General features: G+C 42.2%; 1 protein-coding gene across 5 annotated transcripts in view; it reads right to left on the bottom strand.

Annotated features, from left to right (window-relative positions):
* Positions 1-9327: 9327 nt before the first annotated feature.
* LOC129740321 (myc protein) overlaps positions 9328-27393 on the bottom strand; it is a 231306-nt gene continuing 213240 nt past the window's right edge. For all 5 annotated transcript variants that reach the window (XM_055731965.1, XM_055731962.1, XM_055731960.1 and 2 more), the window contains 2 exons: positions 24099-25380; positions 9328-13504 (listed from right to left, as the gene is read on the bottom strand). In XM_055731965.1, coding sequence (XP_055587940.1) covers positions 12717-13504; positions 24099-25254 — 1944 coding nt within the window. In that variant the 5' untranslated portion in view covers positions 25255-25380 and the 3' untranslated portion in view covers positions 9328-12716. The remainder of the gene's footprint in view (positions 13505-24098; positions 25381-27393) is intronic.

Genomic DNA, 27393 nt, shown 5'->3' with positions numbered 1-27393 from the left:
AGGGGTCCAACTTTGACCCATTTTATGGCCCTTTGATCCGTGGGACGAAGACGAAGATGACGACAAAGGTTGGTTGTGTCGTTCTAACCTTCGCACTTACGCTGGAAGTGGCTCATCCCGATTTTCCACCAACCATAAGGTTTGTTTCTTGCACAACACCGTAACAGAATTTTCTGTTGTTTAGTTTCGTTTTTCTGGTTTTACGACCGGCTCAAAATAGGAGACGAATATGTGCATTTTTATGTATGTTTTCTCGGTTTAGTTCTTCAGTATCACCGTGGGTTGACTTTTCTGGTTTATTGTAAAACGAAACAAAAATTCATCAAGAAGGGCACACAACAGGCGAACGCATTTTTTCCACTCGAGAATACTTACATGTATCTTCTTCCGCGTTGATGATGGGTAAACAAACCGTATGGCAGATGTCACACTTGGATAAATGGTCGTCTTTTTTATGGTTACTTTGATTGTCACGAAGAGGTATGTAAATTGACAACCGTTTTCGGTATTCTGCTCTCGTTTAAATTTCCTACACAGCATGTTGCAGTATCCAGCTAAACACACAACGCAGTTCATTACTGTTTACTGATTTTGAAGAGAAGGAAGACGCTGAGTTTGGTTTCGAGTTCAAAACTACACGATGAGTGGCAGGTATTTTCCGTGCTAGCTTCAAATTGTGGATGTTAGAAATCGATTCCATTTGTTCAAATTTATTATTAAAAAAAATCGGTTTAGCAATATTTCCTGCATACTTTCACGACTAAAAAACATATTTTTTCTATAAACCTTGCACAGGTCATCTGGTGTAATGGACGACATCTAATCAATCGCAACAGGCTCCTAGCTTGACAAAACAACCTGTTGCTTTGCCAAAAGTAGACAGCTGACTTTCCGGCTACTGGTCTGCGGGGCCGAAAATCATGACCTACTGCTGCTGGCAGGCAGTTCAAAAGAAGATAATCCAACCGAGTTCTACCGCCACGCTCGCTACAACAATAACGACAACAGAAGAATCCCAGCAGGACATCATTGGACGGCCAATTTTTAGCACCGTTTTTTTTATGCTGTATCCAACGGAATTCCTCGGTAGGAGTCGAATTTCTTTCCTTTTTTTTTCCTATGTACCGCAAAACATTCCAGTATTGCGCTCGGGTCATCATCATTATTCTATCTATCGTCTATCGTCTCCAACATTCAGCAGATGATGATCATGACGATGCCAATGTTTGCCGGGATGCAGTGTTTTAGTAAAAGATTATCTCTATTAAATCTGGGTCCTAACAATAGACGAGACGCCCTCCCAGAAAATCGGTCCAAGATGGTTGCAAAAAATGATGTGGCCATCTGTAGGATGCGAAAATTTGGCAGAGCAAAAGAAGCGGTGAATTGGCAGAATTGACAAATACGGTTCGATAATGCTACCTCTGGGGGCTTTACCTGATGGTTACCCTGACAAGTCGATTTGGTAGGAAAATATACAGGCTGTAATTGAGTTTATATATGAATCATGATTCTTTAAACGAATTCAAATTGCGATATTTTACTGAATGCCCTTCGAGTTATCTAACGAAAAGCATTAGCAACGCTACCATCGGCGTGGACCTGGTCTGAACAAACCTGAAAATTCTTGGCAATTGGCAGCTGAGGAGAAAACTTAGGTTGGTTGTCTAATGGAATACGTTTACTGTTATACTTGATAACTTGCCTAGAGCTTGTAGCAAACTAGAACCGAATTACACGAAACAAAACACAAAAATCCATCAGATTATGCTTCTATAACCTTTACGTTACGAACGGAGATTAGACTCGAAGGTACATCAAATGATCCAGGAAGTGTTGAGTCCGAGATTAGTTTCCGTATTGCTCTGGAGGCAGAATTTCAAAATCCATTTGATTGAGCCCAGTCCCAAGCTTCATCGGTAGACCCCATCGAAGCGGTCCGAGAGCAGATCGATGAGCTCTTAAGTTCTACCAGAGCTACAGGAATTTACAGTTTCCGATCAAATCGTCGACCCTATGGCTGGGATTTCGAAAAAGCATTCGAACGACTGAACCACGAAAAAATCTGGGCTGTTCTTAGACGACGAGGAGTCCCAGAGGAACTAGTCCATCTTATCGAAGCACACTATGAGGCATTTTCGTGCAAGGTCTTGAAAGACCGCGTCTTGTCCGATCCAATCTCGATAACTGCAGGAATGAGGTAAAGGATGTATCTTGTTACCGCTACCCTTTGTTATTGTAATGGATGAGATCTTGACTGGATCCATTCACTGTAGACTAAACCGCGGATTGCCGATGCAGAGCAAACTCGACGACCTCACCGAAATCTCCAAGGCAGCAGGTCTCAAAATCAATGTCGGAAAGACCAAGTCGATGGAAATCAACACAGAAAATCGTTCCAATTTCATGGTAGCTGGACAACAGGTTGAGAAAGTGGAGTGCTTCCAGTATCTTGACAGCCAGATTATGCCTGATGGTGGTACCAAAAAAGAAATCGAAACCCGGATCAGAATAGCCCGATTTGCGTTTGCGAGTCTCTGCAACATCTGGCGGTCACGCCAGATCTCTCAACGAACGAAAATCCGTATCTTTAACTTAACCGTCAAATCCAAGCTGGCATCCGTGTTGTTTTAGTTGGACATCATGGCTCCAGTTCTCCGTATGAAACGATATGAAACGATTGCTTCCCACAGGCGTAGATGGATCGAACAGAAAGTATATTTCATTGAAAATTGGACTTGATCCAGTTTACAAAGAAGCTGCATTGAGTCCTATGACCTGGTCCTTGGTGCCTCTGTTTCGTAAATTTGTGGACCAGCCAAAAAACTACAACCAACGGCCTTTGACTCCTGTATCATCAGTTCAATGTATTTTATTAACTGGGGAAGCTATTACTCCGTTTGTAAGCGGCACTTTTCGGCCAACAACCACACCAGTGTCTTTGAAGTTGACTCTCCAAGATTATTGGATGACCGTTGAATCATCTGGCTCTCACCTTTGCTCTTAACGATGACGAGACAGTTATCTTCAGATTGTTTTGTGACGCTCCACCGATTCTGACAAATACTGCTTTTTGGGATTCTCCACTGGGACGCAACGAACTAAGCATTACGGAGACATTGCGACAGGAGTATTTCCATCAGCAGGCGCAGTCGGGGTGGCTATTTCGAGAAAATTAAGCTCATCCATCGTCACAACTGGGAATACCAGTAGCATCGATCACTTGTGGTTTAAAGTGTCTTGTGCACATCGTTCGATTTTGATCGGATTAGCGTATATTCCACCGGAAAAGAGCCAGGATACCTTCTTGTGAATGCTCTATCGGAAGCTAGATTGCAACATCTTCCATGCGGTATGATTTTTCTTGGCGATTTTACCCAACCTCAATTATTATTGATCCCTGGTCAACGCAACAACTTGTTGATCGATCCCTAATCGGTGATAAGTACGGCAAGTGCCTCATTAGTAAATGGAACTATTTTTAATGGAATGCATAACGTGATGGTGTACGGAACCTGCATAATCGAACGCTGGATTTAGTCTTCTCCAGTGAGTCTATCTCAATCAGCACCATCATCGAGGGCCAAAGAAGTTGTTGTCCCAATAGATGTGCATCATCCTTCGTTTGAATTAGATATTTCGTTCCCGAATCCTGTAGCTTTTATTGAGGACTTCGACGCATCCGCTAGTGACTGATTTTAAGTTATTGAACCGAGCGCTACCCGAAATTTATTGGACGAATCTTCACAGATGTGCTGATGTAGATATGGCTGTGAGTACATTCTGCTCCATTATGAGTGAAGTTTTCGATAATTCTATACCCCTGATAGGACCTCCTCTCCGATCTTCTTGGACAAATAGCCGCCTCAAACGGCTGAAACAGCTTCGATCGAAATAGCTACGACTGTTTAGTAGCTCCCGCTGCCCGTTTTTAGAAACAAAGTTGAACGTTGCCACGAGTAGGTATCAGATCTACAATTGTCTTTAATATCGTCGCTATTTAGATCGCACAAAAACGTTCTGAAATTTCGTTAACACCAAAAGGAAGGAGTCTGGTCTACCTGTAGTCCTTCATTTCAAAGTTAGAACCAGGCTTCATTTTGCTCATCTTGCCCAAAAAGAGACAGTGAACTTTCTCGCTCCTAATAATTGTGAGGAGATTTTAAATGAGCATTTTATCATCTGCTGCTGAGAGAGCCAAGAGAAAAATTTTCTCTAACGAATGATCACTCTTCTACTGTCAGAGCACTGTTGGTTTGTGACTCTGAAAACACCTCATCAGCGCTACGTGTGATCAGTGAAATGAATTGCTCAGTGAAGGCAAGGGCATAGTTTTACTATTCTCATCGCTCCTAAGAGAAAAAGAAATGCAAATCGCATATAAAATTTGGCCGTTTCACCAAATCACGTGGACAGCTTTAATGTGCGATTGAACCGTCCTCTTTCTATATGAAATTATGGAACATTGGCCCCAGCAAGTGCTGAAATAAACCACAACCGAAGCGTCCATCTCTGTTCGGTCGTAGATTTCTCAGCCAGTAACTGAGAAGCTGATGAACATTTCTCCCTTCGAGAATGAAATTGGGTGGCTGCGTTTTTGAAATGCTCTGCAACAAAACGTGGGCTTCTTGATCGGTTTAAGTGTGAGGAGGCATGTTTCTCTTAGGCGTTTGACAAGCAAATGAGAAAAAGTGAGCAAAAATCAAGAGAATCGAAGAAGCCTGGTTAGAACTGCCAAATCTTATGCCAAGAAATGTAAGCTCTCTGTCAGCCATTTTTCCTGTGTTTTTCCGATCCAATCGTTAAGTACAGATCAAATCAATGAAGCGGTTACAATATTACCCAGAGATGTGTTAGACATTGACGTCTTCGCTACTACCGAAGAAATGGTTCTTGATGTTATCAATAATTTGAAGTTTTCTGTCCTCCGAATAACAAAAATTTCATGCCATCTGAAAGAAATCGTTCATGAGCCCTATCTTTAAAAATGGTGACAAACAGGATGTGCGAAGTGTCGCGTCGCTTGATGCCTGCTCAAAGGTTTTGGAAAAGATCGTCAACGGTGTAATGTTTTCTTCGTGCCGGAGTTGGATTTCTGAACAGCAGCATGGATTCATTCCCAAAAGATCAGTAATTTCAAACCTGGCAGTTTTTACATCATTCTGTTTATTCAATATCGATGGCGGCATATAAACTGACATTACTGCCACGTTTGATTCTGTGAATCACAAAATTTTGCTCAAAACGCTACAACGTTTAGGATTTTCCGAAAGACTGTGTGTATGGATCAGGAGCTACCTAACAAACCGTTGCTCAGCTGTCAGAATTGGCTCCGCTGAATCAACGGACTTCATTCCAACTTCAGCGGTACCACAAGGCAGTAATTTGGGTCCATTACTGTTTTCTGACCTTAAAGAGGGCGTAACGAGCGAAGTGGTTGGACCAAGTGGAGCGTACTGCTGTTTGGTTCGTTCAACATTCGATTCTGCAAGCCTAGTGTGGTGGCCATTTGAAGCTGTGTGGATTGCGCGTTTTGAAGCAATTTAAAGATTTGTACGATATGCTCTTTGAGAGTTGCCTTGGAGCAGGAGCAGTGAAACCAATAGAGTTGCACTGATGGCGAGATGCGGTGGCTAAAAGTCACCGCCCGAAAAGTGTCCGGCAAAAATTGAAGAAGATCGTCGTTCGCAGCATAACTCGATGCGAAGGTTTGGTAGAATTGTGGAGGGGAGTAAATAGGAAATCGAGCATTAGCAGAAATCTTATAAACCAATTGTCACTACATACTTCGAGGTATTCAAGCAATTACGAAAAAACGACTCATTACAAAATTTTCGTACGGTGTATACATATCAAAGTATACTCGTGTAGAAAAGCATAAAATAATTCACAGGATTTCTCACGGCCAAATAAAAGTTTATCTATTTCCAATATTCCTTTTTTATCTTGTAAGTTCTAAAGCGCCGCGCTTCGGAACACAAAGAATGGATTTTTGTTTTTCGCACACAACGCCGCCATACATCATAAATTTATGCTTCCCAAACATTCCAACAGGTATCATACCGTAATACCTCCTTTTTTTTGTTTGTAGCTTTCGTTTTTAGGGGGCAGTATATACGAATCCCATTTTTGGATGGAAGACGAAGTTTTCCAAAAGGAAGAACGATGACGAAAAATCCATCACAGCATGCGTGGTGTGCGAATCGGATCATCACTCAGAGATTGTGAGGTGGGTTGCTTTGTTGTTTTTCCCAGGGACTAATCTTTTTCCGAAAAACTACATCGGTGTGTGGTACCTGCATATTAGCACTAATCACATCTATCTTCAGAACGGCGCAGATTTTCGTGAATATTCCTTCGAAGGCAAAAAAACAGCAGGAAAAAATCGTATGATATGAATATGCAAGATATATGCTTATACGAAACGAATAGAGCGAGAACCGTTCCTTTTTTCCTTTTTTTTTGCTCTAGCTTTTGAATCCTCATAAGAATCCTCGCGTTGTTCATATTTTTGTTTTCCACAAGCCATGGCCTACTTTGAATTATGGGTTCGTTTTTTCCTTTGGTAGTCTTTCATCTTTGCCGATTTTCTTGAAGGATTTTTCGTTGTTTTTTCTTTCTTTTTGTCGTCCCGTGTCGAATCTTACCTGTTGTTCCTATAGCTATTTAGCGATTTAGCTGAGAAAACGGTTTTTTTTTCTTTGGGTACACGCTCTCTTCTACGTAGACGGTTCTAAGCCTCTGATGACAATTGAAGCAAGACAAATTTAAGATTGCAGATTAAGATTAAGGTTTGTGTTTTAGACATTAGGACCGATCCACATACAGGAGATTTGGATTTAAGATTCAGCTGTTAGATTAAAACATTCTAGAGGAAAAGCTTTCCAATCTGGAACCCATGTTGAGGATTTTTAGTTTTCCGAATTCAAATTTCAGATTTAGATTGCAGATATTTTACATCATGGTCAGTTTTGTTTGTTTGAAAAAAGTGTCTCCTGAAGTTCATAGAATAATGGATATATTTTAGACCTAATAAAAGAAAAAAAACCTTTTTCAGGGGCGTTTGCTTGCTGGCTTGTTTTGTTGCTCTTCCTATCGAAATTTTTTATTTTTATTCAAATTTCGCTGCTTGGCAGATCTCAGCCTCTATACATACCTCTATACACTAGTAGTTACCTAGTAGCTTTTACTTTTTTTGCTTTCCTATAGGATTGTTTCCTTTATCACTGTCATTAGTGTCGATTCAATTTATATTTGTTGAAATTAATTACAAAAAAAAGTTTTTCAATTTGGTTCAATCCTATCGATTTTTCTCTTCTTATTTTTTTTTTTTACTTGTTCACAAAATTTTAAATGTGTACCATCCTCACGTTTTTTTTCAATTTTTGTTTCTATTGTTTATTGGTTTCATAGCTAATGCTTAGTTTTATAGAGTTATAATTTTATTTCTTTGTTTATTTCAGGTATGTATTAATATATGTAGTCTTTCAGTATACATGTTTTGGGGGTTATTCATTTTTGCTAATATCACCTAATGTTCAGCTTGTTATTTCTTTCTTGAGTATGAGGTTTTAGGATATTTGTTTTCTGATCAACAGATACGTTTTTTTCTCAATTTTTCTCAACTTGCTAAAATTTGGCAGGTACTCTCTATGCGTCTTATAGAAGCAACAATCTTTTCAGGTTTACTGAAATTATTTTTGAAATTATAACGAACACAAATACTTATGATTCTTTCCTTTTCTATGTGTAATTTGTGAGAATGGCAGTTTAATTAATACTTTTGTTTTTCCTATTCATCCTTTTCTACTATTATTTCTCTTTTCTCGGACGCATTTTTTTCCATTTGGAAACCTTTTGTATATTTTTTTATTTTCTCCTATCAGTTGAAGTCCATTCCTTGAATCCAACATCTTCTTATTAAATGTTATTTACATATTTTCTATTTTTGAATGTTAAGCTATTTTTTTTTGCATTGATGATAATTTTTTTCAGTAAGAGTTTGCCTTTAGTCATCCACAAACTACTCTAAAGGATAAAATAGACTTGAAATAATAAAATAATGTTTGACGGCCAACACAAAGGAGAAAGTCAGCGCTTAAATAGGCTGAATTGAACTGAAAAACCTGAATAAAAATCCGAACCAAGTCAATAGTAATTAAAATCTGAGGCAAAAATATTTCAAAAATATAGAAAAGAGTATTCAAAAACAGGAAGTATAAATTTTAAACAAATCAATGCTAAACTCACAATTACGAGTTCAGGTATCAAAAAGCGTTCTATAATTTATAACTGAACAAAAAATCTTACGAATAAGATGTCTTAAAATTTTTGAAAAACAATTAACACAGAGAAGCAACATTTCGGTGCACGAATTGAAAAAAAAATATTCTCGAAGATTTTGGAGTCCTAAATTCGTATTTTTCTGTCAGATTTTGCCTGTTAGCTCAAGGTTTTTTTTATATAACGCTTGTAAACTCTGAAATGTATCAGTTTCGAGTGAAATCAATAATTGATAACTGACTGAATACTGAAGACTACATCCGACTACCGACATCCCCGATAAGTGAAGGTGGAAAAAAACATGAACTAAATTTCATTTCTTAAATATTCTTTCTCAATGAATAAAAAAATTACACCGATATAGCCAATAAAATAATTTCAAAAAAAAATTTACGGTAATTAACTCCTCATTTCAAAAACATAAAAAAAAATTGGGAGAATATCGGATTTTCTCCCGAAGAATTCGTCGCCGTGCAGCGGTTCGAGAAAAAAAAACAGAATTACATTTACACATACAATTTTTGAAGATCTGGCTCGGAATCACCCGTACTTCCTTGGTGAAGATCAATCGAACACCCTATAGAGGTGCAGATTAATCAATTTACGTATCGAGAATAGACATACGGCATGTCCGCGAACTGTGAACGTCCTAATTTTGGGGTTTAGCTTCACATAATAACTATTCTTGAACATGTTCGACAATACTCACCAAATATTCGCTTTAATTCTTAAGGCTCGAATAAAAACTCAGCCTGACAGATAACTTATGAACGATCTCCAACTAGAAAGTCCTGACAAATGCTTAACATATGACAGAGCTGCAAAATTTATCAACTCGATCGAATGACGATCGACCGTGCAACCGAATGATTGAACAGCAACGAAAAGATAGAGAAAGCAAACGAAACAGCCAATAGACGACGACGAAGATGGGAAGGATTCAGCAAACAAGGAACCAAAAAACAAGGGGGGGGGGCGGATGGAATTTTCTTTCGCATGGTCTTCAAAATAGAAAAAAAAATGAATAAAAAGCTTCCGATTAGGTTGTTTGTTTTTTAGTTTATGTATATATTTTCATATTTTTCTTCTTCCAATATAAGGACAATTCTGCCTCACTCCTTCTTTTCCTCTTATTATTCTCCGAAAAAAAAATAACTGTTCTTACCCCTTTTTGCTCCCCCTCTGCAACACTTTTGAGAGGGGGTTTTCAAAATTTGTTTCTTTTTATTCAAAATAATTAAAACAAAAACGAAAGAAAAAAAACTGAATGATCACGTCTTAAAAAACTATTAAAAATAGAGTAGGTTCTGTTTATCACTGTTATAATAGTAGTAAATCGTTTTCCTTCAAACTTCGGGAGGGTTGTGTAAATTAATTGGTTTCTTTTTCCACTTTGCTAAGCTTTGCTGCTTTTTGATAACACCCTAACTATGTACACAGAGGTCTGTTTAATTTTTTCTTCTCTATTTATAAATTTGCTTCTTCTTTCTCTTCTTATATTGTTATAGCATAAGGGTTCGTAAATCTTCACTCGGTAATAAAACTATTCAATAATAATAATTCATGTTCGTGCCATAATCGTTAATAATAATAATTAATAGTTATCAATGATAATAGTATCTAATAGTAATTTTAGTATGATACAAATGGTACGTTCTGCTAGATATTTTCGGTTTGTTTTTCCTCACCTCCCACCCGTTGTCTCTTTCCAGTGCTTGATTAGGATTTAATTACCAGCCAAATCTGAGCGAAGAAAAGCGGGTTTGAGGGACAATACGAGACCAGACTTTACAGCCTTTTCTCTCCAAATGGTTTGGTTCTTTCTCTCGTTTGTTTGTTGTTTCTTTTCTTCAATTGTATACCTCAGCTATATTTACAGTTTATTCCTTGCGTTTATTTAAAGTTTTTATCTTTAATATATACTCCAAAGTCCCTAAAAACACTATGCTCTCTAGATGTCTAAATTCAAAATAGAATATTTATAATAATTATTATAATTGTGTGTATAGAAACCGTCCATTTTTTCCAATTTTATCGACAAATTCACACACACATAAACACGAGTGCGAGTAGGTCCGAAAAAACAACAAATGGAAGGGCGGATCCACCAACCAATTAGTCAATTAATCAATCAATCACTCAAGAACTAGCTAGGGGGTTCCTCCGGATTTAACGATAATAAGGGTAGTTTTTTTCATTCTTTTTTCGATTCTTTCCACTAAACTAAAACTAAGACTACTACACATCATCATTGGGAGAGGCCGGGGCTAACTTAACAACTAAGAAAACAGCTTATTTATCCCTTTTGTTTTTTGTTTGTTTTGTTTGCGACTGCGCCTAGGGCTTAGAAAAAAATAACTCATCTATCAAAGGTATTTTTTAAGGTTGTAGTTAGAACTGTTGGTCGAGGACAAAAAAAATAACAAGAGACTAACTTTTCCTTAGTTTTTCATTTTCTTTTTTTTTTGTTGGAAACAAAATCTTGAACAATGAAAATAATAATAGTAAAAATTAAAGTATAAGGTAGTATTAAAAGGAAATGCAATAACCGTTGTTTATTTCTACACATCGCTGATTATCCTACACACTGTTCGTTCGTTTTTTTTTTCATTTTCTCTCTCATATATTAATAGTAGTTGTTGTAGTTGGAGCAAATTAAAGTTATTAACATAAGTAGTATTTTCCATTTTGTTGTGTTATTTTACTTTTCGAAAGTAGTTGAAAGATTACATTTTAATTGTCGAATTTATCCTTTGTTTTTCAAACAGAATTCAAGAAGTGTATGTGGCTAATTTTAAAGTAGTTTACAAAGCTAGGCCCTGTGGCGGTAATTCATTTTTTTGATTGTGTCTGAATTGTTGTTGTTGATGTTAGTTTTTTGTTGTTGTTAATGTTGATCCATGCTTGCCAAAATATCGTCATCAAGACGGAGATTTGTTGAATTTAGAAAAAATAAAATAAAATTAACCGGGAAATAAAATAAAATAGAAAAAAAAAATAATCCTAACGCTCTTCTGCTGCTGCTGCTACTTTTCCGAGATTGGTTGTTATCATTGATGTTTTTTTTATAGCGGTTCCTTCTGCTTGCATGTTATAATGATTTTTCTTACAATCATTTTAGATGTAAGTGGTGTGTATATATAATTTTTATATATAAAAATAATTAATTTTTTTTTCGCTTTCGCCCCATTTGCATTCTTGTTCGGCTGTAGTTTAAAAATCTTTCCTTCTTAGTTAGGATATTTGCGAGCTAATTAATTGCTTTTCAAGCCAATGTTGGGTTTGCTTTATAGAATATAAAAAATTACTCTCAAATCTGAATAATATATATGTATGTATATATAATAGTTAAGCAATCATCTGTCGTTTTTTACGTTTTACATCTCATCATATAATAAAGTTGGGTGTTGTTTTTGCTATTGATGCTTAAAGCATGTTTCACCCTTCTAAGTAGCAGAAAAAGGGTTTTTAGGGGAAGTTTTTCGAAAGCGGTAGCAGCCTTTGTTGTTTGGATCCCGGGTTAGTTATACGATAATAAGAGTTCCTTTTTTTCTACGCTTTATATCCTCTCTCTCTCTCAACAGGAACGTAGGAAAACAATAGTCGACGGGTTACAAAATCAATTTTGAATTTTCCCTCGTCTTTATCATTCTTAGATGTGGATAGTTTTTAGTATTCCGAAATGGTAAAAATAGAGTTGAATTAAATATAAAAAACCAAACTTTTTCGCAAATTTGGAACCAGAAATTTTCCAAAAATAGGTGTGTGCTTTGTTTGCGTTATCTCTGCTTAACAGCTGCTGGCTGATATTGATTTTCATTACCATAGTATTTCTCTTTCTTGTTAGTGTACTCAGGTGTTGGTGCAAGTAAGAGTGAATATTATATGCAGGTTCGCTACTTACGCTTACCGATTGATTCAAAACAGCAACTATTCATATTGTGGCAACAAAGCTTGCTTGGATGGTTGCTAGCGTCTTCACAACACAACGTTTCGAATTCGACTTCTTCAAGGTTTTGTTGCAAACTACTTCGGCGCGGCCGGTCGGCTCTCAGAGCCTGTTTCTTCTTTCGATAGATTCTGATGGGGGGGTGTGGTGCTTGTTGAACTATTGATGTCTGTTGTCTACGAGCTAATGACGAACTTAAGCCTACGCGGAGCTTTCCTCTCTCCGTCTTTTTTTTAGTTTTACTTCTGTTTTCTTTTCGTCCGCTTTCGCGTATTGGCACCTGGTTAACACACTCTCTTGCTCTGTTATGCTTTTTTCTAACTCGCTTATGTTCTCTTAAACCTGAAATCACAATAGTTTCCATTCTTCTTGTCTGCCATTCTTGCTACACCGTTTCGCTTCTGTTTCTGCTGCTGCTGCACATTCGTAATATCGATACACAAGAAAAAATGAGATAGATGCGCGTAAAATAAAGATAAACTTATTAATCCATCGTTCGGCGCTGCGAGTGCAGGGACGTCCGGAGTTGCCGCACACGGGCGTACAATCGTTGCTGCTGTTTCCGCAGGGCGTTGAGCTGTTCCTGTTCGCGGTTCAGGCGCTGGCACAGGATTGAGGCCTCGCGCAGAATGTTTACCTTGGGCGCCCGTTCTTTTTCCCGCAAGCTGGGAATCTGTCGCTTGAGCTCTTCGAAAAGATTTTTCAACCCAATGCGTCGCTGCCGCTCCATGTCGTTGTGCAGGTTGCGCTTCTCGAGGTTGTCCTGCTCTTCCGACACTTCAGCGGTCGGCGGTTTCTTGCCCGGGATGCTGCGTTGCTTCTTGTTGCGGTGCTGATGGTGGTGGCGATTTTTACTGCTGCTACGATGATGATCATCCTTGTTCGGTCGCTTGCGAGGATTCGATATACTGCTGCTGCTCGAGCCTGGCAGCGGGGTGTTGGTTCCGGTCGAGCTGGCCGGCGTCAAGTAGTTGGGCGAGTATCCGTTCAACTTGCTGGGGCTTGCCTGCGATGAGCTTCCGGAGCCGCCGGAATAGTAACCGTGACCGTACTCGTCTTCATCCAAGTGGCGGTTCCGATGATGGTGCTGCTGCTGGTGACTACTACTACTACTACTGCCGCTACTGCTGCTGCTGCTGCCGTTGACGGTCGTCTGGGAATGCTTGCGGGCAATCTTGTGCGCCACCCTCAGCTGTAGCTCCTTCTTGGCACGCGCCGTTGGGTTTGTCGGGAGGTTCTTCTCCCCTATCGACACTACGTCGATTTCTTCCTCTGTGGAAAGGAAAGAGAAAAAACAGGGGAAAGGTTTATAACCGGCGCTTTTTGATAGTTTGATTAAATTTTGATTTGGCAAAAATAGGTTTGGTCTTCGAGGTATTATTACCTAATGAATGCTACGAAGATATTTAATTAGGAATGAGAAAATTTACATGTGCTCCCCAGACAGTCGTGCCTTGATTAGTTAAATTTTTTAACTGATTGCGTCGAGAGTTGAAACCGTTAGTGGATTTGCAATGTACTTTGAAAAGTGCCGAAGCATAGAGTAAGCCAAACGTTATGTCGTCAAATTTTGAATGGAAATAGGAAAGGTAAAAATAGTGGTCCAATGTTGCTACCCTTGGGTATGTTATTATTGACCTTAGATTTTGGAAGTTGTAGACTGTTCCACAGTCGATTTAAAATGTGGGAATCGTTTTTCAGCTAGAATACGGACATGAGATAAACAGCGGCTGGAATTTGTTTCTATTCCGATGATTATAATCAACCGAACACCGACCGGAAACCACAGCCGAAAATTTTCAATCTTCCCACCACCAGTTGAGCTGCTGCTGACCTTGGACCTGGCTCCTCTAATCAGCACAGAGAGCGTTGGGGCAGCAGCTGAACAGCATTGCGCACATCGAGGAGGCACTATATTAAGCTCGCTTTCGTTCATCTTATCGCTAACTAGCTAGACTTGCCGATTGCGGTGGTGACCCTGATGAGAGATGGATGGTGGAAGCTGTTACTGTTGCTGCTATGCGTACGCACAAATCTTATCGCGCTCCATTTTTTTTCTCACTTTTCGATCCATGAAAGTGTCGAAGTTGCCAACGAACCTGATCACAGGCAGTGGAAATTGCATCTCGGTGGCGTTGTAATCTAACTTATTGACAAGATACTCTAATTTAAAAAACGAATCAAAGAGCATCTAAAACGGTAGGTCGGTGAGTCATTGACCTAGATTGGATTGCCAAAATAAAAATCCAAAATTGATTACACCTAACAAAAAACGACGGGAGCGAGGGGTGGAACGCCCCTTCGATTTGCGGTTATTTCACCGGGGCTAAAAAATCACTGACCGTTGCATGGCTGTTATTCGGGGAGTTCGGTTGGTCTCGTGGCAGTTCTCAGCAGGGCGGACACAGGAGACACGGATCTCCTTCTTCTCACTAGCCGGGCAAAGTGAAAGGTACCGAACCGGATTCCAACTCGAGCAGCGGCGGCTATAAGGCTCAACAACTTTTCCCCTTTGTCCCTTACCTCAAGCCTCAGTCTCCAAAACAGGAAAATATCATAATCGAAATGCCAACTACCACATCATCATCACCATCATCGTCATCCATATCTACAGCTACAGAAAAAAGGTCGAAGAGAGTATGTTCCTACGTTTTTTTTGTGGTTGGTTATCCCCAAGCCAACCAGAACCGAAAGGAAGAACAAACCGAGGAACTCGGAGGAATTCCATGCCTCCACCAGGAAAAAAACTCCCATCGACCATCAAGTTCTGAAGAAGAAAAGTCTAGAGGGAGAGGGGGACAACACCGAATTGAGATACCAAAACATACTTGAAGAGAAATGGCAGCAGCAGCAGCAACAGCAGGTGGATTGAATGGAACAACACCGGGTAAGAACCTCGCGATGCCGCGCTGAAGATGATGATTGTCTTCATTCTTCTTGATTCTGGTTCGGATTTTTCCATTCCGAGACCGAGTCACCACTGTGAGAAGTTAAACTCTTTGGCCTCAACGCGTTTTCTATTTTGGTTCTCCCGTTTCATCACACGCAACGCAAAGCAACGCAAGGGCGTGATAAATTCAACCGCGAAAAAAGTACCAACTACTACCTACATACACTAGGGGCTGGGGGTATTGGGGATTGCTGCAGCTGCTCACTCGAATGCGGAAATTGGTGGCCAGGCCGCAGCCAATTAATCGCCCCAAAAAGTACGCGTACAGCAAAACAAAAACAAGACCAACAACAACGCAACAAGGGCGGTTTCTTTTCTTGGGTTAAACACTCTGATTTTTCTTTAGAAAGTAGTTCGACTTTTACCATGTCGCCTTCTTTCGATCGGGGTATCGATTCATTGAACGACGACGACGTAGAGAGCTAAGGTGAAGTAGAAAGTGCAACCACCACCGGAGGAATATTTAATAAATCAAGGCAGCGTCAGCGTCAGTGGCGGCAAATTACTATCACTGAGGCGCGATCAAATCAATTTCTACCCCACCCCACTTCTCCGATCAACCATCCTTGGTTAAAAGAGACAACAGATACCAAATAGTGTTTGCGGTGGTGACAGGGAATTTCAATCAAATTGTTCTTTTTGTCTGTTAGACCGTTTAGATTGAAGTAGGCTATGTTGTAAAACGCTTGGTGACGGTACGCAGCAAAAGATCTCATCTACTTTAAGGTGAAGACTGTGTGTGACTACCCCAAAAAAGGAGAAGCCGACACGCGTGACACGGACAGAAGAAGGGCAGGGAGACCCCCGAAACTGAGGGAGGGGAATGACTTTAAATATACATTTTCCGCTTAGCAACAGTGAAGCGCAAATTCTGCTACTGCTGCTTCGTTTCGGTTTTTTCTTCTTCTTTTGAATGCCGCCTGACTCTCCGCTCTCACGAATTTGCACGGCAGAGACCGGCGGCTTCATTCACGCACGCAAACACACCGAAAAGCCGTTAGCAGCGAGACCGGCCTGAAACCCCTGCAACACGCGCTACCGTACGCATACAGCTTCAGCCCACGTGGCGGCGTACGCACTAACCTCTGAGAAGAACTCGGCTCTCCAAATCTCTAAACACCTCTCCTCTCTTAGGAAAGAAGAAAAAACCTCATGGGGTTAACAGCCGCCCGACAATTTTTTGCAAGCTGCCACGCCGCCGTCGCACCCATACAGCCTCTTTTTTTTTGCAACACAGGAAGGGAATGATTATTTACCCGGCTCACGTACGGGGTCCCCGAAACCCCAACATCCAATTTCGATCCACATTTCTCCAAAATCCAGAGAGACCCCCCTTATGTAGATTGTAGAAAAGTTCAGTCGAAAGAGGAGACCCAGCAGCCGCTCTCACAGGACGCAGCCAGTTGGGGTTTTTTTTTTTTTCTTTTCGTCAATAGTGCAAAAACTACGCTATCTCAGATTCGAATCGAGTTTGAACCGCACAATCTCATCACCAAAACCAAACCAATCAGCCAGTGTTGTACTGGTACCGGTTTGTTGGTGATTGGGTTGCCGCTATGGCGGCTTCGTCATCATCGCATGTCGCAGCCGCCGACCGCAGCCCCAATCTACCTCTTTCAAACGGGGGGATGAAGGGGGGTGGGATGAGGACTGTTCAAACCGGTATTCCAACGACTTTAAACGGCTACGATAGGAATGTTAGCGCGCAGCACCACAGTCCACGAGATTGGTGCGGGATAACGGCTGGCTGGCGACCGTCGCTGAGTGTGAGTGGACTTGACAAATATGCCAAGAATTTGCGCTACCTCCCTCACTCAACAACCCCAACAACTCACCTTAGTGCTCGGCTTGAGTCTCCCGGATAGAAACTTGCAAAGAGGAGGAGAAAGATAGTTTCGGTACTGTCTCAACCTCTATAATCAACTATAGGTATAAGCAAACCGAGCAACCTAGCAAACACAAGCAGAGAGGAGTAAAATCCTGCACGCTAGAACTTCTTGAACCATTTAAGAATCAAAAATAACCATTTTTGACCTTTTCCCGGGAAATGCCATTTTATGAGTTCTCCATGAGAACCCATAAAATGACTTTTCGGGGAGAAGTAGAAATATGGTTATTTTTCAACCTTAACCAGAAAGAGCGGAGAAGTAAAAAATGGTTATTTTTAAGCAAATTTGAACTTTGGAAACCAAGCTGCAAAAATGTTTTTTTTTCTTTTTCTTGCATCTGAGATTAAAAAACACGATATTCAAGAATTTCAGAATATATATTTTCACCAGATAGAAATTCTGATTTAATGCAAACATGGTTTTAATACATAATTAAATTTTTGACTATGTTCTAATATATGAGATCACCTGCTAGCTGTTATGAAGTCGATTGTTACCGGATACGGGATCTAACGAAGAAGCGCGGCAGTACCGGAACTGGACGGATGTAGAATTCTCTTAGTAACATTTGTTCATCATTATAGGCCATAGCCCTAGCTGATTGTAAGTACCAATTGCATTAGCCCGCTGCTTATTTTCCAATTCCGGAATCTTTTTAACGTTGGAATTCCGAATGGCTAAAATGAAATCAAATATATTTTAAAAAAATACAAAAAAACGTCAGAAAAGAATTACCAATTCCTTTGCTGGAGCAGCTGGCGCTCAGACCCTATATATCGACCGCAATTCCAGCCCGGCTGGTGGGTAATGTTCCACAGGCAATCAGACCGGCTTCAACCACATCCATAGTAGCAACAGTCAGCAGCTCCTTCTGTATCAACAGAGGCTGAACATTCTTTGATCATCTCGATCCTTTTGATCGGGATTAGAAGGTGAGCCTGTTCCGGTAGTGATTCCTCCATCTGAGCTTGATGCCATTGGAACCGGAGCGGATTCGGTGCACTGAAATTTAAATTTTATTTTGTTTTTAAAGGAACCAAATTTAAGATAAGCTAATTACCTTTTAATATTCACGCGTTCCCGATTCACAAGCACAAATTAACTTTATTAAACTTCTTGCATAAAAAAAAGGAACTCGAAATGTCTTCGGCTTGCGCCATTGAAACTTATTTCAAAATGGCGATGAAAAAACTTCAATTTTTTCAACCGTTTTTTGGTTAATGCTCTAGAACTTCTAAAATGGTTAAAATTCCTCTTCGAAAAATTGTTGAAAAATAACCATATTGGCGGTTTCCAGGCAAAAGCCATAAAATGGTTATTTAAGAACCATAAATGGTTAAACAAAATCGAGCGTGTGTGGGATAGGGTAGTGTTTTTTTCCTCGAACCTTAGTGTAGCCGACGCCTTGAGATAGAGCTAAAAGACGAGGACAGAACTTCAGTTGGTTGTCTCATTGCTACCCACGTGATCCGGGAGGGGGCGGCCGATTGCCGTGACTAAGCTTGTTGGCAAGCTGGCAACCAACCGGCCCAACTATGGGAATGGCGCGACAAAAAATTGTCGACGACAACGACGGGTTGTTTCTGCACGTGAAAGGGTCGATCTGTGACTGTTTGTAATCAGATATCTACGGAACAACGTTGTTGCTCTTTGCATGAGTTGATTTTTTTAGGAATATGGGGGCGGATAAAAGTTGTAGTGAGCAGCTGTTTATAAACGCCTTGGGAATGGACAAATTTCGCGCCAAAAAGTTCCAAATCAGCCGTCGTTCTAGCGAGTGCGACGACTTTCAACTTCCGTACCGTATTGATTTTTTTCACAATCGCGACACACATTGCTAACACACTAATTTTCTGAGCTAAGCTTAAACCTAAACATAAAACTCAAACACAAGTCTGTGAGTTTGTATGTGTGTTAGTGGATGTCACGCAATGACCTGAGTCAAGGCCGCAGCGCGGCTGCTAGCGACGACATCGCCGTACAACGGCGGCGGCCTTTTTTCGCAAACCAAATTTATACTATTCTTCTAATTTGAATTTTTAATCGACCTCTTCCAACCAGCAGAAACAGAACCAAACACCACCAGACGACCAGTTGGATTTGCGTAGTAGACTCGAGCCCCTCACCTTCGCTATTCATATTAGAACAGCCACCATTCGTTACCTTCCCTTCCTCAACTCAAAGCAAATCGTCCATCGTCTGGATCAGCTCTTTCGAAAAAGACTTTGATACTCATAATAGTATTGTCGACAAGTCGGAGTGGCCAGATTTTCAATTCCCTCAATTTATGTTGAAAATAATTATTTTAAAATTGAGCAAATTTTCTTTAAAAATTGTAGGTGTTCCTTAAGGTAGTAAACTAGGTAGTTTGGTTGAAGTCGACCAAATTCGACGGACAAATCCTCAATCAAAAGTGTGTGAACTGTTTAGGTCCACATTCTTCCAATTCCCTCAATATCAAGGGAAAATTTCTAGAAAAAAAAGCCCTTAATGTAGGTGTTCCCAAAACCAGTAAATTTTTTTTAGAAATCTTGAAGTAAGTTGGCAACGCGAAAACCGGTCTAAAACCCCCCAAAAATTCGAGGGACCCCAAATTTTCGGGGACTGTCTGGCGGTTTGCGGCGGCACTAGCGCGCGGGGTGTCGAATGCATACATTCGTGCAAAAGATCAAGATTTGGCCCTCACAAACGATCATCAACGCACCACCAGGCAAGCAAACGCACAAATCAGCGGATCATCAAGGGTCTTTAAAAAGTCTCGGCCGCCGCTTAGGTCGATTGTGCGTTTGGTTTGGGTTTGGGTGCGTATAGAGAGAAGATGAATTGGCAAAAATGGCAACAAATGGCAAATGAAAAGGAACAAAATTCAGCACACCGCTTAGCTAGGCCATCCGTGAGTTGCGGCGGATTGGACCGTTGCTTGTGCGTTGATGGTTTTGTAAGTGGAAGCGGACGAAATAGAAATAGAAAAAAAAAACATTGACAGTGGCGGTGGCAGACAGACGAGGTTGCGTCATAAACGGCTGGCTGACCGGCAGATTATGTGTCAGTGACGCGAGGCCACAGCGTACGCACTTCTACAGCGGACCAGTAGCAGTAAAAGAGGAGGTCACAAGCGGGGGTCTCTCTATTAGCTGGGGTTTAAAAAAAGAGCGTGAGATACGTTCGCAACCTAGTTTTTTGGCACACGCATTTGAGGGACGCGAACAACCTCGCACTCGTGACGCATCTCCCCCTAAAAAAATTAAGAGTCTGGTTTATAGGTGGCTGATTTTTGCAGCCGGCATTCTCAACTCAACAAAGAACTCGAGGATAAAATTATTGTTGTTAAATGATCGACGCAGCGCGATCGTTTGCACCCCATTGGCATTTGGACCACCACAACCACAACTAGATAGAGACTGACGACGACTATAGGCGAAGGCCTTCAGTGCGTGAACTTTGCAGCAGCAGCAGCTGAATTTTGCACACTCCGCACCTTTTGATTCCATTCATCCAGTCTATGGACGGACCCCAAGCGCAAAAAACGCACCGCAAAGTGAAAGCTACAGTCTGGAGGTTAAATTTTACGCTCTCCTTCACACTCTCAAACATCTCATAAAATGTTGTGTTGCATAAAGAAAGGAACATAACCTTCTGGGTCCTCTCGTTGCTGCCGATCGCTTCGGATCGTACCACTGGACAAGTTCCATTCAATTTGAATATGAATCGAGAGATGAATGAAATTCCCTGCCGTTTCGGCGGCGTAGAAAGACGACGACAACATACCGATGATGCAAATTGCATCGTTTTAAAATTGCTCATTCCAAAACATACGTAGGCACTTAAAAACTCGGAATTAATTTGCTGGCACCTTTGGGAGGTTCCCTAGACGTGCAGGCGCGCATTTTCTGTGGAAGACGACGACGAAAGCTCGACCTTGAAAAAAAAAAACTGGAAGCGAAAGAAGCCAGCAGCAAAGACAAGGAACCAACCGCAGCCACTAGACTAGAGCCAAGAGCTGAGCTGTGAGACGACGACTACTTTACTTTTGTGCAATTTCCGGTTAGCCCAACGATGAAGAAGATTCCCCGGACGGCGGGAAACAAAACCGGTTTCGGTCAACCTTTCTCATCATAGACTTAGAGACTTCGACAGAAGCGAAAAAAAATCTCCTCATTTGCAAGCGAAAATTATACAAGGAACTAGCCAGCCAAGTAACAGCCTACCTACATATAAGATCATATGGTTGGTCAATTTTTTTTTTTCTACTTTCGTCGTTGTCTCATTTTCCTAGAAGAAGCCTATGAATCGCACACTCGATCTTAAACCGGTCTTCTCCTTTAGCTAGCTTGAGTTGCTTTAGCCACAATAGCCTTAGAGCAGAGCTAGCTAGGAGGAAAAGTTTGCAAATTTCTCGTGCCTGATTCCCACCGACTGAACCGATTCCATGGTGATTAATCATCTCATCTGCCGCGACTTGCCGTTTGGCATTTCGGGAATCAAACAACTGTTGTTTTGCGGAAAGCTGTGTCCGGTTCGTTTCGGTTTTAAGCGAAAGGGATTCCAATCCCGCCGAAAAACTGAAGTGCCAACGAACTTTCCCATTCTCTCGGTTTTCGAAAATCGAAAAAAAAACTCGAGCGACTAGACTGTATTCAGACGTATGTTCATACTCCGAGAACGTACTCGGGAGGAGGGTGTCTCAAAAGTCCGGGAATGGGGCGAACGACACTTCCGCCTGCCGTCAGCCAGCTAGCAAGTGTCAAGATTCATCATCGCCTCACCAGCATTACGCTTCTGGCTACTCTACCGCTCCCGTGCTTTAGCGCTTTCCAGTAATGGTAGTAGAAACAGAGCCAGGAAGCTGGTACTCCCGGTTCTTGTGCCGGGTGCGGCAAAACGGAAGCTTTTTGTTGTCTGCAGCACATCACACCCACCCCAATCCAAGTTTCAATAACCCGAGACGACGACGAGGACGGGAATCAAGCTCTCGTCGGGATGCAACTTCTCCTGCCTTCCTGAGCGAGAGACAGCAACCCAACACGCCCGCTGCTGCCCAAGTCCTGTACTTATGTATGTATACCGCAATGTTTGCTTTGCTAATGATCATGATGATGATACCGTACTGATGATTAACGATGATGATAGTGGCGAGGCGCAAAAAAGTAGGGAATGAGTCAGTCCGTCCGAGACATGTATCATCTCCCGGAGTCCCGGAGAAGAGCGAAACGGTTGGTTGGCCGCTGACCCGATCCGGGTTCCACTACTGCCAGTACGCCACACCCAGCAAGAATATCCCTCGGGATGGGGGAAGAATTGCGCCGTTTTGCGAATTCAAGCACCTACTACATTATGCTCTCTACTCTAGTGTGAGATCTGGCCGTCGTGTAGTACTACAAAACCGGAAATCATCCGGCTTCTGTGGATGTTCTACACAACAACATCTACCACCAACAAACATTTATCCAATATTGGGGAATGAAAAAAGGACGACGGGAAGGACTGCGTCAAAAAAGTCCCACTCCAAATTCGAAAATAGGGAAGAAAAATCTCATCCAGACAGACGACAACTGCGAAGGTCGCCTTGATCCTTATGTGCCTCTGAAATGTGGTACCCCACCCATATTCAGGAATACTTCAACATCAGCAGCAGGATCGCTCTCCCGGAATTCCGAATCCCTACGAAAAGGACTTCTCCCCAAGCGGAGCCAAAAACAATGAATCACATAATTCACATAAGGAGAACAACGAGAGGTGGGAAACCTTCTTCTACTTCTTCACGACAGGGTAATGAACTCCGGCCCGTTGATGACCTTGGATAATTTCCAGCCGCCCGAATAATTTCGGGGAGAAACCGTTCGTTTCTACCAATTCGATTGTTCTTCCCTACAGCGAAGGAACACCTGCACAAACCTACAGACATTTTTCGCGCCAAAAAGTGAAAATTTTCCGTTTCCTACCCACGCACTTATCCATCCGCTTTGCGTCCTAAATCACCCCAGTTTTCCCACTTTTTCCACAATCGAGAAACGGTCGGAAAAAATTTCACAACATGATGCATTCGAGAGAGCTGGCTCGCTCACCACACACAATTTTCCAAAAGAAGAAGCGCGCCGGCCGCCGGTCGCTTCCGCAAAACAGGGCGCATGTCCGGTGAGAAAGATCAGTTGCCGGCGACCCGGCCGGCGAACCGCGCCTTGGTGACGTCACGCGGGAGAAAGGACACCCACGTGGGAACTTCTGCTGGAACCAGAGAAAAGTCAGAGCGAAAAAAACCTAATAGTCATCACACGAAAACTCACATACACACCCGAGTTCAAGTTTGAAAGAAGGGAGGTAAGGGTGCAAGATTTTCCACCGGGGGGAAAATATCGATTTACCGAACCCCCCCTCATTCGTTCGTCCTTCCGGGTCGGGTGGTGGTACCGACCGAGATCCATAACCTACAGCAGCAGCACTAGTAGGTATATGAGGATGGCGCGCACACATTCCTTCCGGGATCAATCTTATCCGTGTTTGCAGCAGCGGAGTGAAATGGAAAAACGCGACATCGACGAAGACGTCCGCGTCCATACATATTTCCAAACAACGATGGAAAGAGGAGGCCGCGGGGATGAAGGGAGTTAGACGAAACGAAAGCTGTCGCAGCAGCGCAGCGATGGGACAACAACCCTTAGGTGAAGGTAGTCTCGGGTGGCGTCGTCGTCATCTTGTGCATACGTTTTGAAGGAAACTGAAAGAAGTGAGAAACACACGGACCGGAAGGAAGCAACCGGGGTGAACATATACACCTGGGGAAGAGTTTTGACGATGTTGTAAAGCTTTTTAGGATGTGTTATATGATTTATATGAAGAACTTTTTCGGAAAACATGCGGCTCGATTCAAGGCCTGGTGTCGTGTCTCGGGTTCAGCTTTCCACATGCGCATAATCTATTCCTTATTTTAATACACGATCAGTAAGTTTCAGATATTCTGTTATAAGAATCCAACAGTCAGGTGTTTGCCAAATTTAGGAAGTTTCAAATCGAAGCCAGAAACACTTACCGGAATCCGATGGGGTCTGCACGCCGAGTTCGTTCATGTTGTAGCGGTTCTTGGGCCGAGTGTAGCTGTGATCTCCCACGTGCGTGCCCTGGTACTCGTACGAGGACGACGACGGCGACGAGGAGTAACCAGACGATGACGAGGGAGGGCTCATTTCCTGGTGGTGGGCGTGGGTGTAACCGCCTGAAAGACTGCCACCGCCACCTTTACTACTCCGCTGTCGACTGCAGCTGTCGCCGTCGATGTTGGAATCGGTGTCCGAGGCCAGTTCGTCATCGTTGCTATCATCGGCATCGATCTCCTCCAGGTCGTTGAGCAAATCCGTCAACGAGCCGATCTCGCCCGTCGAACTCGTCATGTAGGATCGCATACTTCCGATGTCATTATCCTCGAGCTGTTCCTTGAGCATGTTGATGATCCGATGTGACGAAGCGTCATCGTGGTGAGCCGAAGAATGATGATAGGAGTGCCGGGAGTCGACCAAGCTTAATCTGTTGGATCCGATGGTACAGGCGGCGAGGTCAATGCTGTTGTGCTTAAACTCAGGCGGATCTTCGTCCAAACTGAGCGGCGTATCGGGACGCGTGTGGAGTGAAACTGTGGATTCACGCTCGCGCAGGAAATCGTTCGTTGTAATAGTAGGCACTCGCTGTGTCGTTTGCTTGTTGCGTGGATTGATCAGGAGCGATCGGCCGGCCGGAATTTGTGCCGATTGTATCTTCAGGTTGTTAATTTTGGATGTAATATTGTTGTTGATGTTAAGGGTTGAATTGTTTGAAGGAGCTAGGATTGGTTTTTGGTTGACTGCAACGTTTAAACTGGCGGCGGCAACGGCCGTTACTGTGCTGAATTTGTTAGCTGATGGTTCTGGAACTACGGTTACGGCCGGCGTATTGTTACCGCAGAATCCGAACTTGCCGGGATGGGACTGATCAACGCACGATCCTGACCACATGCAATCGTGATTGCGAATCTGATGCTTCGATGAAGCCAGCTGATCTCCACCAAACCCATCGCTGGCACTGCCATAGATCGCTTCGATGTCGTGGGCTGACTCCAGGAACTCCGATGTGGGCAGTTCCAACACCTCCAATCCACAAACGCTTTGCCAATCCAAACTGGCGTCGATGCTGTTGTCCTCCATGCTGTGAATCATTTTCACGTTTTCGGGTATTTTCCTATTTAGTTTTAGGTTTTCAATTATCACAATCCGGTTGAATGCTCTTTCCCGTTCGAAAGCTATCACTTAGATGACGAGGACGATCCGAAATGTTCCGTCTATCTGTAAAGAGGAAGAAAAAAAGAAACCATTTTTAGTAAACCGGACGATGAAATCCAGATTACGAAATTTAGGTCGAGTCCAAAAATAAACACCCGAACATATCGATTTTCCGCCCCAATACCCCCGCCATATCATCATCCAGTTCAGAATGGGAGGAGGTATGCTGCTGGCGTCGTGCTGCGAATGTGTGTGCTCAATGCGGCAAACGGAAGTAGCCGCTCTAGAGGAGAAATTAATAAATAACTACTGCTGGACTGGACCGTGGGCTGGGGCTAGGGTTGAGTTTTATGTTTAAGCATACATGCTGAGATTTCCCGCCTTTTTTCTTTGGTGGAAAATTTCCCACATTCATCACCGACACACGACGGACGACGCCACCAATTTAAAAAAAAAAAAAAAATTATAAACGCAAACAAATGTGCCCCAATTGGAATTGATTCGAATTGAAAATTCCTTTCCCGGACGATTATGTCACCGGTAGATTTCTTTGAAATATTTCACCGGTCCCCCCTTCCTAAAGTTGATGTTCTCGTTCCCCCCTTCTTCAGTCGGTTGACACACCAAGGTGGTTGAAGAATTTAATCTTATCAAACATTAAAATCGGCGGCTTGTTGCGCTTCTTGGGGACTTTTTTTGTGTTGCTGTCGTGGTCATGTTTCTATTAGTGGGGTGACACTGACAACAAACGGGCTATTAGATGTCGACCGCCGAACAACAAAAACAACAACAACAGCATAGCATCAATCCATACATTCGAACGACCCAAAAAAAAGTTGGTTAAAAACTAGTGAGGGAATGTATGGGCTTTGATGGACCCAATTTTCGTTATCAATCCGTGAAATCAACACACATCAACAAACTCGGACACTAGCGACTGATTGCAAGAAATCAACAAACATTCCGAAGGCGTCGATTCCCAAGTGAAAATCGGTCGAACGGTGGGTCAATTATGGGTTCTAGAGACCCCCTATTAATAGGTTAATACTGTGTATTTTATGTCCAGGTCAGGTGATTAAAGCGAAATTGGACAACCCGATAGAAAATGATTCGAAAATGCTAAAACAAAACTATGCCACTATTTCATATGAATGCTGAACTACGCGGGAAGAATCAAGTCTTATTTCGTCTTTTCCAGGGAGAGGCGGAGGCGGCAATGCGAGGAGATCGGTTACTAAACAGCATGTAATTTAAATGACTAACCTCGTCCGGACGGCGATCGCTCCGTGCTCCGTGACGATTGGATCGGAGGGATTGGTATTGGGGTAAGCGAGGAAATGTGAATGTTTATACCGGCTTTTTGCCTCATACAACATTCCTCCCCATCCACCTTTCCCCTGTGAGCTTTTTGCTACTACTACTCGTCTGTTGATGCATTGATTTTTTCCTCTCTCTCTTGTCTTCTTATTGTACTGAGCTGAACAGTTGTTCGTACGTTTTGGTTTAAAATCGCGTGAGGAAGGTAGAGGAAGAAGCGGGGAGAGATCTGAGCTGAGTTTGAATGAAACTTGAAATTGTTGGAAATTCCAGCTTCAGCCGAACGCGAGCTGTGTGATGAATTGGATTGTGTGGTAGATTCGAAAAAACCGGTATGGGGTTGCTGGCTGTGGCCTACAGCATCGAACACACCATGAAACGAGATTATGCCATTATCAATAAACTACCCGAGAGTGCGGTCAATGGTGGTGGCTAATCAGCAATTACCCGACGAACGAATGACCCAACAACGGTCTCTCAGAATCCGCCAGCTAGTGTTCTCCTTCAAATTGGAAGAATACAAGCAAGCAAGACAAGACTTGGGCGCCCATTCATTCAACATTTTTCCTGTGAGCAGAATTGAGGCCTACTACGTACTACGCGAATGTAGTACCTACTCGACAACACAACACTTAGTAGGCCGTGCAGCAGTTCAATTACCGTCATTCGTCGGTATTGCGAAATATGTCGTAATTACCAACGCGACGAGAGCGTGGCCTACTATGAGCTAAACTATCACTATCACTACCACCACTTTGA

This window comes from Uranotaenia lowii, chromosome 1 (assembly GCF_029784155.1).
Source record: "Uranotaenia lowii strain MFRU-FL chromosome 1, ASM2978415v1, whole genome shotgun sequence".
NCBI lineage: Eukaryota > Metazoa > Arthropoda > Insecta > Diptera > Culicidae > Uranotaenia > Uranotaenia lowii.
Note: the sequence above shows the minus strand (reverse complement) of the source record. Positions and strands in the feature narration are given on the sequence as shown.